At 44.1% G+C, this 12,953-nt stretch overlaps 1 protein-coding gene across 3 annotated transcripts; it reads left to right on the plus strand.

The window, feature by feature from the left end:
- Positions 1-3,545: 3,545 nt before the first annotated feature.
- PNP (purine nucleoside phosphorylase) lies at positions 3,546-11,709 on the plus strand. 3 transcript variants are annotated; one of them, XR_004263776.1, is made up of 7 exons: positions 3,546-3,688; positions 6,585-6,754; positions 8,753-8,856; positions 9,046-9,221; positions 9,345-9,535; positions 11,013-11,516; positions 11,592-11,709. XR_004263776.1 is itself a non-coding variant. In XM_032261303.1 (6 exons), the coding sequence occupies exons 1-6, from the start codon at positions 3,561-3,563 to the stop codon at positions 11,228-11,230; spliced, it is 987 nt and encodes a 328-aa protein (XP_032117194.1). In that variant the 5' UTR covers positions 3,546-3,560; the 3' UTR covers positions 11,231-11,709. The 3 variants fall into 3 exon arrangements, 2 of the variants coding, with proteins under 2 accessions (XP_032117194.1, XP_032117195.1); XM_032261303.1 differs by having other exon boundaries at positions 11,013-11,709; XM_032261304.1 differs by lacking the exon at positions 3,546-3,688 and adding an exon at positions 4,030-4,205 and having other exon boundaries at positions 11,013-11,707.
- The last annotated feature ends 1,244 nt before the right edge of the window (positions 11,710-12,953 follow it).

Raw genomic sequence — 12,953 nt, forward strand, 5'->3', positions numbered from 1 at the left:
TTTGAGACAGGGTCTCACTCTGTTGCTCAGGCTGAAGTGCAGTGGCGCCATCAAGGTTCACTGCAGCCTTGACTTCCTGGGCTCAGGTAATTCTCCTGCCTCAGCCTCCCTAGTAGCTGGGACCCCAGATGCCACTACACCTGGCTAATTTTTGTATTTTTTGTAGAGATGGGATTTTGCTATGTTGCTCAGGCTGGTCTCAAACTCTTGGGCTCAAGTAATTCTCCAGTCTTGGCCTTCCAAAGTGCTGGGATTACAGGTCTGAGGCACGGTTCCTGGCCAGGGTAGATATTTTTTAAAGAGCATATTTAGCTTGTGAAATAGAATGAGAGATCTCAGTTGAGAGGGCAGGAATAAAATAGGCTCCCTACCTAAAGAATCCTGAAAGGCCTATAGAGTCAGCTTCTGTAATTGTTGACATTGGGAGTCACTCTCTGGAATGTGTCCCCACTCCACAGGGCAATACTGAGTGACTTGGAACCTATTCCTGCCACTTTTGTTTTTTAGTTTCCTTGATCTTGAGAGTGGAGGGTAAGTGTGTTACTAAGTATGTTCCTGGACAAGGAGTTCCTTTATTACTTTTAAATAGCCCCACATGGCTAGTGCCTTCTGTTTGGAACAGTGGAGGATTCATTGGAATTGTTAGGCTAGATATATTTTTATTTTGATCCAATATATGGTTAGTTGAGTCTAGAAACATCAAAAAGAGAAGGAGACAATGGAGATTAATAATAATAGCCAGAATTTAATGTGTACTTATTATAAATCCAGGCACTTACTTAAACGTGTGAAAGGTATTCTATATAATCCTTGCAAAAAAATAGTACTATTATCGCTATTTTACAGATGAAAAAACTGAGGCATAGTAGGAATTTTACTTTCCTAGGATTACATAATGAGTAAGGGGTGAAGATGGCATTCATACACAGGTATTTTTATTAGAGCCCATTCACTTACATTACATAGATTCAGGAATGAGGTGGCATGGAGTGACTGGGGCTACATTTCCCAAACTCTGTGCCGAAGTACAAGCTCACAGGGGTATTGTAGAATATTTTTAATTTTCAGAGGAAACAGCAATATTTGATATTTTTTACACACTGTGTGACCTATTAATTTGAGGTAATTCACAGTTGGAACATTAGATTATACAACATTCCTTTTTGACGATAATATATCTGGCTGGACATGGTGGCTCACACCTGTACTCTCACACCTATACCGTGGGAGGCTGAAGAGGGCAGATCACTTGAGATGGGGAGTTCGAGGCTAGCTTGGCCAATATGGCAAAATCTAGTTTCTACTAAAAATACAAAACAGCCAGGCATGGTCGCAGGCACCTATAATCCCAGCTACTCAAGAGGCTGAGGAAGGAGAATGGCTCAAACCTGGTAGGCAGAGGTTGTAGTGAGCCAAGATCGTGCCACTGCACTGCAGCCTCGGTGACAGAGTGAGACCCTGTCTCAAAAAAAAAAAAAAAAAAAAAAGATAACATATCTTTCTTTTTTTTTTTTTTTTTTTTTTTAAGAGACAGGGTTTCACCGTGTTGGTCTGGCTGGTCTTGAACTCCTGACCTCAGGAGATCCACCCACCTTGGCCTCCCAAAGTGCTGGGATTACAGGCTTGAGCCACCGCGCCCAGCCATGACAACATATCTTTACAAAAGATCATTTTAGAAGGTCCTGCTGGTAAAAATTAAATACTATGTAAAAAAAAAAAAAAAAAGTACTGTGTAAAAATGAGTATGGAATAGAAAATGAGGGTGGTAGCATTTGATTCCAACATGTGAGAAGTTGAGTAGTGCCAAACAGATGCACATATCCCATGAGTAACTATTTGTGCTTATTTAAGAATGAAATAAATGTTTTTCTATTTGTGTGTATTGTTATTTTCAAAGCACTAGTAAGTTCTCAGGAACGAGCTACTTAAAAAAATAAAACTGTTAGGTGTTTCTTTTGACCTAGAGGTGCTGTGAAAAATAATTGGTGAGCTGCTGAACTGAGAAATTTGGAACTCTGGACTGAGGTGTAAAGACGATTTGGCTGTTCCCCATATGATGCTGGAGAAACACTACAGAAAGCTGATCCTTTGTCCCCCCATTTTTTATTTTTTAAGATGGAGTTTCACTCTTGTTGCCCAGACTGAAATGCAGTGGTGCAATCTCGGCTCACTGCAACCTTCACCTTCCCCCGGGTTCAAGTGATTCTCCTGTTTCAACCTCCCAAGTAGCTGGCATTACAGGCATATGCCACCAAAGCCGGCTAATTTTTTTATTTTTAGTAGAGATGGGGTATCTTCATGTTCATCAGGCTGGTCTCAAACCCCCGATCTCAGGTGATCTGACCGCTTCGGCCTCCCAAAGTGCTGGGATTACAGGCATGAGCCACTGAGCCCGGCTTCCCCAGTTTGTGTGTGTGTCTGTGTATGTGTATTGCAGATTATTGCTTTACGCTTTTGTCCAAGCGAGTTAAAACTGATTGATTAGGTTTAAAGTTCCTTGGATACAATCATGTACTAATCTTGTCTTTTGTGTAAACTGGGTTAGATTTAGGGTATTAAAAAACGCTTCAACAGTTAAATATCGATAGATATTTCCTTGGACTGGTTTTTATGTATGATTGGTCTTATCCATTATATTAAATAATGCTTTCAATGTTCCAAGTCCAATCATAGTCTCATTGCTAATGTGAAATTGTACTTTTAGATCATTTTGTTGTTACCTTTACTAACCTATTGCTATATTGTTACTATTATTGCCATCTATATTGGATGAATATCTATATTCATCCAATATAGATGGCAATAATAGTAACAATATAGCAATAACACTAATGATGACAGAATAAGCCATTTGTTTGGCATTGGGCTCAGTTCTTTACATATATTGTTTTTTTTTTACTTACCTATATTGTTTTTATTCTTGTGTCCCTAGCACTAAAATAGCACTGGTGCATAGTTGATGCTCAATAAATATTTGTTAAATGAATGAGAAAAACAGGGTTGGAAAATAATGGCTGGCCATGAAAGGGGGAAAAATGACAAGCAAAAAAGATTAGAGTTTAGGCTGGGTGCGGTGGCTCACACCTGTAATCCTAGCACTTTGGGAGGCCCAGGTGGGTGGATCACCTGAGGTCAGGAGTTCAAGACTAGCTTGGCCATCATGGTGAAACCCCATCTTAAAAAAAAAAAATTAATTAATAAAAAAGAAAAGATTAGAGTTTGGAGAAGGGAAGAGGTGGAGGATTCCAATAGCTAAGCAAGGGTCATTGATTTGTGATTTGATGTGAGGTTGGCTAATTTGTAAATCTAGGGAGAAGAAATAGTTGTATTCTACCCAAGACCCAATATGTTATATTATGGTGCCTGTGTATTCTGATACCAGAATTTTCATCTTGGGAGGAGTCATCTAATTATCTGAATTGATTGGATCAGTATTTCGTAGATCTAGGGATTATCTGCGTCCCTCCTTACCCAGCAAATCCATCCTCGTCCTTTCTGTCGGTATCTAGGACCCAGAAATTCTTGCCCAAGAACTTTTTCTTCTCCCAGTCTAGGCCTGGATGTGCTCTTCTAAACCCAATAACCTCCAAGTCAGCACTGTTGCCAGGGGCGACCCAGCTTCCCTCATCCAGGGAGCAACTCAGACACAGGCTTGCTTCATTTTTATTCTGGGGTTGTACAATCTAAGGTTTGAATTTTTTTCTTTTCAAATCTCTCACGGTTTGCTATTGACACAGCCGAATGAGGTTTGCAGGGGGACTGTTGGGGCCTCTCCTCCCTACTTCTTAGCCCTATTTCCTCATAGGCCTCCTTGCTGGGAACTCCTGCCCTGCGGACCCGAATGGGTAAGGAGATGAAATACTGGGTGCGCCCCGCCACCACCCTCACCCCCGTACCCTCGCCGGGGGAGAAGGTTTAGGGCTGGGAAGAACTCCGATTAGGTTTACAGCCCAGGCTCAGCAGATTGAATTAGGGTGTGTCACCATGGAGACGTGGCCGGCCCGCTTGCTTGCCTGCCATTGGCTGGGGACTCCAGGGCTGGGCATATAAGCCGGCGCCTAGAACAGTGCAGGAACTGTGCGGACCAGACAGATCTGCAACTTGCTCAGTCCTGCATAGCGGAGCAGATCCGAGCGGATCGGAGCACGCGGGAGCACACCCTAGCAGGCTTATCGAGAGGGCGTCTGCGGGACAATGGAGAACCGGTGAGGCAGGAACCAGGCCTAGATGATCCCTGGGGAGGAGCAGGGACTGTGAGACCCGGGAACCTGGCAAAATGGGCCCAGAGGGAGCCGGCGGAGGGAACGAGTGCCCTGGGGATGCAGAGAGGCCTGGCACAGAGCCTGGTGTCGGGGGCAAGGCGGCAGAGTCCGGCGCCAGCCAGCGCGGGCTGGGACGCACGCGGGAATCGAGCCGGGGTGGCGCCACCGGAGCAGGAAGGGGGCAGGCTGATGCGGTCTACGCTACTCCGGAAAAGGAGCCGTTGTGCGTCTCCGTGTGTGTGTTAGGGGTATCAGTGGCGAGTGAGGGATAGATATCCCTCCATACCAAGAAGAGGTCTCCTCACCCCCTGCACTCCTCGTAAATTCCCACGCTAGGGTCTAGGTAAAGCTGCGAGGTACTTTAGGTGCTCAGATTCAGAGTTCCTCCTTTAGAGGAAAAATTGCTCACTTAGAGGAAAAATTGCTCATCTTTTTTTGCCAGTTCCACTCCTCCCTTCCGTCTGTCTAACTCGGTGGGAACTGAGACTTAAGTGGAGAAGAAAATCCTTAATCGTCAAACTGAGCAACAGTCCTCTGCTCACTTTCCACACCCCACACCTTTGAAAACTCTTCTCTTTGCTTTGGTCCTGGAAATCACAGTCCAAGTGACCTGCATTAGGCATCACAGTTGCTTTTGGATGCTCAGGGAGCCAGGGTGTTCTTGAGGAGACTGAACAATGAGAAATGTGTTATGAGTTGTAGCTAAACATGCCATGTGGCGACAGCTTCACATAACATTCATTTCCTTTGCACCTTTTGGGGATGCTATTTGATTAACATTTTACCAAATTCATTGCTTCTCTCCATTATCCTGTGGCTCTGTTGACCACCCCGCACCCTACCCTATCCAACTGCTTCCCTAAGGGTAGCCTAGTGTATTGTGCAATCATGTCTGGTTTTCCAGGCTCTGCTTTGGGAGTAAAAAATTTCCTTTGGGAGGTTGGTTAGTTATGTTCAGCTCCGTCACACCTCATTTCTACCTCTGAAGCCAACCTTTGGTCTTCCCAGATGAGTGTGGGAGAACTGGACTTGGAACCGGGAGAAAAGTAACGCGGGTTGATTCTTGCTAGTGTAGCAGTTCTGGGTAAGTTCTTGAATGGCAAAGATCCTCGGTGGAGAGAAGGGAAACTGGGAGGAGTCAGGGAGGGGGAAGGACAGGAAGAAGACCACAGGAGGTGGAAAGCGGGAGAAAGGTTCAAATACCGTGAGTAACAGAGCCATAGGTGTTTGGAGGTTGTTAGAAAGTATTCAGTTCATTTTCAGATGGAGCCTATAAGGTAGATGGGGCCAATTACATTCCCTTGCTTATACCTGAGAAAAGAATTTGAAGCACAAATTACATGCCTAAAAAGACAATATTGGGACTAGAATCTAGGTTGAGTTCTACTTCCCTCTGGACCAGCAATTCCTAAACCTTGTTTTTGAATCAAAATTACATGGGCTTTAGAATCTGTGTTTTGTTTTGTTTTGTTTTTTATACGTTGTCTTACTCTGCCACCAGGCTGGAGTGTCAGAATCTGCCTTTCTAACAAACTTCTGATGACAATTTGTGTAGTCAGTGCTGGTTCAGCCTTTGCTGTGGACGCGGTCTGCTTTTTTGTACAGTAGTTTATCTAGTTTCTAGTCTGGAATTACCCTCCTTGTGATCCAGGGAGCTAAGAATGGCACACAGACCTCTATCAGGGTGTTCCCATTGTGTTTTACTGGTCAAAAAATGTAGCCCTTACGTCTTTGACTGAGGAAGGAATTGGAGGGATGAGGGTTCAAAAGGAAATTTGAATGTATCCCTTCCTTCATGGTAGTTGGTTTTATTACATTTTTAATGCCTTTAATCGATAGGTAGGGCAATAAGGAGGACTTTACTAGGCAGTCACCACCCTCAGGAAGGACTTAATCCAATTTTTTATAGTCTCCTTGGGCTTCCTCCTGACCACACCCTTTTACTCTGCCTAATTTGATTATTTCATTGTAATTTCCTGTAGACTCTGGTCCCTTCCTCTCTAAATTTTTATTAAAAGGAGAGGTACTTAACTTGTCAGTGTTCAGTAGGTCAACACGAGTTGGGTCTGTTAGTAGAAACAGGCTTTATTAACTTTTGCCAGGTTCTGGAATGGACGGAGTTTCATGTCAGACTTGTAGTGGGCATGATTCAGAAAGAAGGGTGGGTGAATAGATGGGTGAACATAGTATGGCCTCTCCCTCTGTTGCAGCTTCTCTGTCCCTGCTGCCTCAGTATACCGGCCAGCCTTTTTGTACCAAGGTTCATTTGTCTATGATGCCCTTGGAATGAGAGCAGAATTCACCTTGATTTTTTCCCCCCAGATACACATATGAAGATTACAAGAACACCGCAGAATGGCTTCTGTCTCACACTAAGCACCGACCTCAAGTGGCAATAATCTGTGGTTCTGGATTAGGAGGTCTGACTGATAAATTAACTCAGGCCCAGGCCTTTGACTACAGTGAAATCCCCAACTTTCCTCGAAGTACAGGTACTGGCAGGCGAAAGTGGGGAAAGGGACTCAGGGATGTTATTGGGATTCTGTGTAACACAACCAAGTGAGCCAGTGTTTCTACTCCTTGACGAATGTTGTAAGAGGAGAAAAGCCCACCATAAGTCAGAATGACTTTAAGGGATTCCTCTAGTAGACATCCCATAAGAGACAGGGCATGTGTGTATCAGTGGACTGAGGCCAAGACTTAGAAGAGGGCCAGGTGACAGGGGCCAAGTAAAGAGCAAAGCGCCGTTTATTTGGTGTACTTGATTTCTCAAATAACTAACTTCTCTTGGTTTCTTTATCAATTTTTAAGACTTCAGTCTTTTCCCTGGAGAGTTAAGAATTTTTTTTCAGACCTGTCAACAGGAAAAGACTTTTAATAGACGGGTTTTTTTTGTTTTTTTATTTTTTAATAGCTATTTTTTAAACCCTTTGAAGCAAGACTGGGAGAGCAGAGAAGGAAGGTGTGGGAAATATTAAGAGAGGGTGTGCAAAGGGCATACTTCTCTAAGGGAGATAGCAGTGACGTTGACTCCACTGGCCACGCCTATCCCCAGTGAGAAAGGCACTGCATTGAGTGATAAGTGGGTTAGCATTTTAAGCTTATCAACATGCTTATTTTTTATACTTCTCTTGGGTTTCCTGTGTCAACTCTTTACTACTGTGGTGGTTTTTTGTTTGTTTGTTTGTTTGTTTGTTTTTAAGTTCCTCTGTCTTTGAGAATTCCTCAGCTCTTCCTCTAGGTTCTGGTCCCTCTCCTATTCCCTAAAGGATAGGTTGGCCATCTATTAGAAGAGATTGCCAGATAAGGGAAGAGGCAGATACGGCTGTTATGACTGTGGGGAGTTCTCTTTGCACTCCCATGAGCCCCTACATGGACATGTGCTCCCACAGGACTGTTCTGTGGGTCATAAGGAAAGAGACTTGCTTGTGTTCAAATTCAGCCCCTTTTCTCCTTGTTCAGTAGCCTCTTCTTTAGGAAGCCAGAGTAAGTATACCATGAGCTCGCTTACTGGACTGAAGAGGCAGGTAATTAAGTTCAGGCAATATATAAGAATACATGTTTTGAGAACTTGGAAATATTTGATGAGGTCTGTAATTATGCATTCACTGTACTCACTTTATTTTGAAATGGAGTCTTGCTGTGTTGCCCAGGCTGGCATGCAGTGGTGCGATCTTGACTCACTGCAACCTCTGTCTCCCAAGTTCAAGTGATTCTCCCACCTCAGCCTCCCAAGTAGCTGGGATTACAGGCATGTGCCACCACACCTGACTAATTTTTGCATTTTTAGTAGAGATGGGGCTTCACCATGTTGGCCAGGTTGGTCTCGAATGCTTGACCTTGAGATCTGCCTGCCTCAGCCTCCCAAAGTGCTGGGATTACAGGCGTGAGCCACTGCACCTGGTCTGTTTTTTATTTTATTTTTATAGATTTACAGGGGTACAATGCAGTTTTGTTATGTGGGTATACTGCGTGGTGATGAAGTCTGTTCTGCAGTGCAACCATCACCTGAACAGTGATCATTGTACTCACTAGGTAATTTCTCACCCCCCGTCCCCCTCCCACATTCTCACCTTTCCAAGTCCCTAGTGTCTATTATTTCAGTCTGTAGGTTCATGTGTACACATGTGGTTCCTACTTAAAGTGAGAATATGTGGTATTTAACCTTCCGTTTCTGAGTATCTACTTTTTACTCTCTGACAGTATGGCTTATATTATCTTGAAATTTCTTTAAAGAGCCCTTCTTCGTATGTCCATGCTGAATGTCCTTACCCCATATCTCTAATCTCAGGTTGTATTTGTATAATTGTGAGTAATGCCTGGCTTTCCCACCAGACTTAAACTTTCTGAAAGCAGAGATAATAACAAGTCTTTTACTTAATTATTCTCCAACATTTTGAGCAGAGCAAGTAGCTCACAGTAGGTGCTCAGTGGGCATGTGTTGCATGAAAATATAATCCCATTCATTCCTCTTTCTTTTTCCTTTACAGTGCCAGGTCATGCTGGCCGACTGGTGTTTGGGTTCCTGAACGGCAGAGCCTGTGTAATTATGCAGGGCAGGTTCCACATGTATGAAGGGTACTCACTCTGGAAGGTAAATCGGGGCATAGGCCTGGCTGGATCTGGAAGTGGGAGAGAACTATCTAACCTCTTTCATTACCTAGCTATCTGAGCTAGGTGGACCTTTGGTCCCCTCCTTCCTTTTCTTTCACAATGTATATCATGCATATCTGTGTAGCTGGATGAATGAAATTTTGTAAAATTCTGATCTTTTGCTTTGAAGGTGACATTCCCAGTGAGGGTTTTCCACCTTCTGGGTGTAGACACCCTGGTGGTCACCAATGCAGCTGGAGGGCTGAACCCCAAGTTTGAGGTTGGAGATATCATGCTGATCTGTGACCATATCAACCTACCTGGTTTCTCTGGTCAGAACCCTCTCAGAGGGCCCAATGATGAAAGGTATGTATCTTACTTTTTATCTATTTCTTTTTTTAAGATGAGTAGGACTTAAGGACTTCTCTAGGAGCTGTGGGAGAATTTTAAAAATTCAATTTATGTGAGATAATTCTACCTGTGTCCTAGGTTTGGAGTTCGTTTCCCTGCCATGTCTGATGCCTACGACCGAACTATGAGGCAGAGGGCTCTCAGTACCTGGAAACAAATGGGGGAGCAACGTGAGCTGCAGGAAGGCACCTATGTGATGCTGGCAGGCCCCAGCTTTGAGACTGTGGCAGAATGTCGTCTGCTGCAGAAGCTGGGAGCAGACGCTGTTGGTGAGAAGGGGAATTTGATTAGAAGCTTGAAGAGGGAGGGATTTCACAAAATAGGATGGGAAGGAGAAGGAGATAACAGGCCTCACTGGATTGAGAGGATCTGATTTCAGGGAAGGGTGAATTAAATTGACTTCTTAAGATACAAAGTGGTGAGATCTGGTGTTGTAGCATCAAATCTCCCTACAAAGCACCAAGGGGTTAACAGTTGCAGTGCTAATGAATGACCTATCCATTATTTGATGACTTTCTTTTTTTTTTCACTTTTTTTTTGAGATGATGTCTCACTGTGTTGCCCAGGCTGGAGTGCAGTGGTGCGATCTCAGCTCACTGCAACCTCCGCCTCCCAGGTTCAAGCAATTCTTGTGCCTCAGCCTCCCTAGTAGCTGGGATTACAGCGCCACCATACCTGGTTAATTTTTGTATTTTTAGAAGAGATGAGGTTTCACCATGTTGGCAAAGCTGGTCTTAAACTGGTGACGTCAGGTAATCCGCCCATCTCAGCCTCCCAAAGTGCTGGCATTATAGGCATGAGCCACTGCACCTGGTCAATTTGATGACTGTTTCTAAGAATTCTAAAAAAAATTCACTATAGCCACTTTCTGTACCTCTAGCTGGAAGATAGAACTCTATCATTAGGACTGACTTCAAAATTGTCACAAACATAGAAATGAAGCATTGCATTGGTAATTTTAAGAAATGTGTATTTATTTTAGGCAATACAGAAGAACAACATACCTCAACATAATTTAGCTGCTTCTTTGGATTTGTTTTTGTTTTAGGTGGGATCTTGCTCTGTTACCAAGGCTGGAGTGTAACGGCACCATCTTTAGCTCACTGCAGTTCTGACTGCCTGGGCTCAAGCAATCCTCCCACCTGAGCCTCCTGAGTAGCTGGGACCAGAGGCATACACTACCACACCCAGCTAATTTTAATTATTTTTTGAGCTGAGGTCTTGCTATAGTGCCCAGGCTGGTCTGAAACTCCTGGGCTCAGGGTATCCTCCTGCCTTGGCCTTGAAAAGTACTGGGATTACAGGTGTGAACCACTGTGCCTGGCCACCTTTGGATGTTTTTTTGAGATTTTTAATTCTTGTTGAAAGTGAGGCTAAAGGGCAAGGAAAAGAGTTTTTTTTTTTTTTTTGAGACAGAGTTTCGCTCTTGTTACCCAGGCTGGAGTGCAATGGCGCGATCTTGGCTCACCGCAACCTCCGCCTCCTGGGTTCAGGCAATTCTCCTGCCTCAGCCTCCTGAGTAGCTGGGATTACAGGCACGCACCACCATGCCCAGCTAATTTTTTGTATTTTTAGTAGAGACGGGGTTTCACCATGTTGACCAGGATGGTCTCGATCTCTTGACCTCGTGATCCACCCGCCTCGGCCTCCCAAAGTGCTGGGATTACAGGCTTGAGCCACCGCGCCCGGCTGGAAAAGAGTTATTTGAGGATCCTGACAGTTGGTTTCCATCTTTCTCTCCATCAGGCATGAGTACGGTACCAGAGGTCATCGTTGCACGGCACTGTGGGCTTCGAGTCTTTGGCTTCTCACTCATCACTAACAAGGTCGTCTTGGATTACGAAAGCCTGGAGAAGGCCAACCATGAAGAAGTATTAGAGGCTGGCAAACAAGCTGCACAGAAGTTGGAAAGATTTGTCTCCATTCTTATGGCCAGCATTCCACTCCCTGACAAAGCCAGTTGACCTGCGCCAGAGTGGTCTGGCGTCTCCCACACAAGATCCAAGTAGCTGCTACCTTCTTTGGCCCCCTACTGGAGTCATGTGCCTCTGTCCTTAGGTTGTAGCAGAAAGGAAAAGATTCCTATCTTTTACCTTCTCCACTTTCTTCCAGCAGACCCTTCTGGTGCCAGATCCTCTTAAAGCTGGGATCACAGGTGTGAACATAGTGAGATCTTGGCACTCCAAAATAAAGCTGTTCCCATTCCTGGTTTTTCTTACTTAAGAGCTGTAGCCCATGCCCTACCACACATTTGCGGAGATGCCCAGGATTTGACTTGGGCCTTCAAACTTGGCATCTGCTACTAGCTTTTTGAGATGATACATTTCTGGGGGCTCAGTTCTGCCTTATCTAAATCAACAGAGACCAAACAAGGACTAACTCAATACCTCTTGGACTTACTTAATGTCATAATGTAGTCAGAATAAAGAGAAAGATGAAATGATTTCATTTTTTGTGCAACTTGGGTTGGGACTGGGACACAGGCCAAGATTGTCAAAAGGATGTGAAATGGCATGTCTTGTCATTATCTGCTTCTCAGACAAGTAATTAGGAACTGGGATGAGATAGTATGTAAGTGCAGCAAAGGATGAAGAAGGGCAAAATGATGAAAGGTGGGATCGACATTATGAGATGGTAGGGAAGCATTAACTTCTGGCACTTGATGGCCACTTCCATCAGGCCAGCCCTGCTTCTCTTCCTTGCCTTCCAATTGTTTCATTTCCTGTCTATTCAATCATATCTGAGTTAGTTGGCTGATTAGCCACTATTCCTTCATTCCCACTTCCTTACCAACGCCCTATTTATATTTCCTCTTGTTTGTCTTTTCTCTCCTTCTCTTAAACTTCTGCAACCACATTCTCCATTCACTCCATTCTGACAATGCAATGGCAAACATCTTTCTCTGCTGCCAGCCACTCCATTGTTGACTGGATTCCTGCCAGCCCCAGGCAAACCTGTGAAGTTGATTCATCCTCTGCTTCTCTTTGAGTGTCTCTTTCTCTCCTCCCACTTCCTTTCTGGACCCTAGTCTCTCTTCTGGGCCCTAGTCTTGGGCTTGGTCAGAACCATCCTGTGATGCTGCATCCAGGCATTCCCCCATGTTGGCTCATTGCACTGTTATCTTTGCTTTTTCCACTGAACTGAGGTGAATTCTATGGTATGTAAATTCATATTCCTGTTTATGTATATGAAGACATATCTTTATATACATAAATAAGAATTGAGTAAATCTACTTACTAAATCCAAAAGCCTACAATGCACTTAAATATTCCACTCAAGAATCTCTAGGACGTATTTTTCAGATGACACCATTCTGATTCCTGGTCAGTCTAACCAAGAAGCAGATCAGGGGTAGGAAAGCCAAGTACCAAATATAGCCCTCCTCAAACTAATTACCTTTCTGCCTGTCTCACTAGAGCCTTTCATGCCCTGATCTTTCATGTCCTTTCATGTCCTGTCACACTAGTTGTGACGATGACTCATGTATGTGCCTAGTACTTTTTGCTTCTCTGCTTTGGCTCACCCTGTTGTGAAATCCTCTTCCCCTGCTTCATCCTTCAAGACTAGGCTCAATGTTTTCTATAAAACTTTCCCTCATATTAAGTATCCATCACTGTAACCAAAAGAAAAAAAGAAAATCTTTCCCTAATCAACCCAATTCTCACTGTTCGGTGTGTACAATCAGT

This window comes from Sapajus apella, unplaced genomic scaffold (assembly GCF_009761245.1).
Source record: "Sapajus apella isolate SASKATOON/1434 unplaced genomic scaffold, GSC_monkey_1.0 scaffold122, whole genome shotgun sequence".
NCBI classification, from domain to species: Eukaryota; Metazoa; Chordata; class Mammalia; order Primates; family Cebidae; genus Sapajus; species Sapajus apella.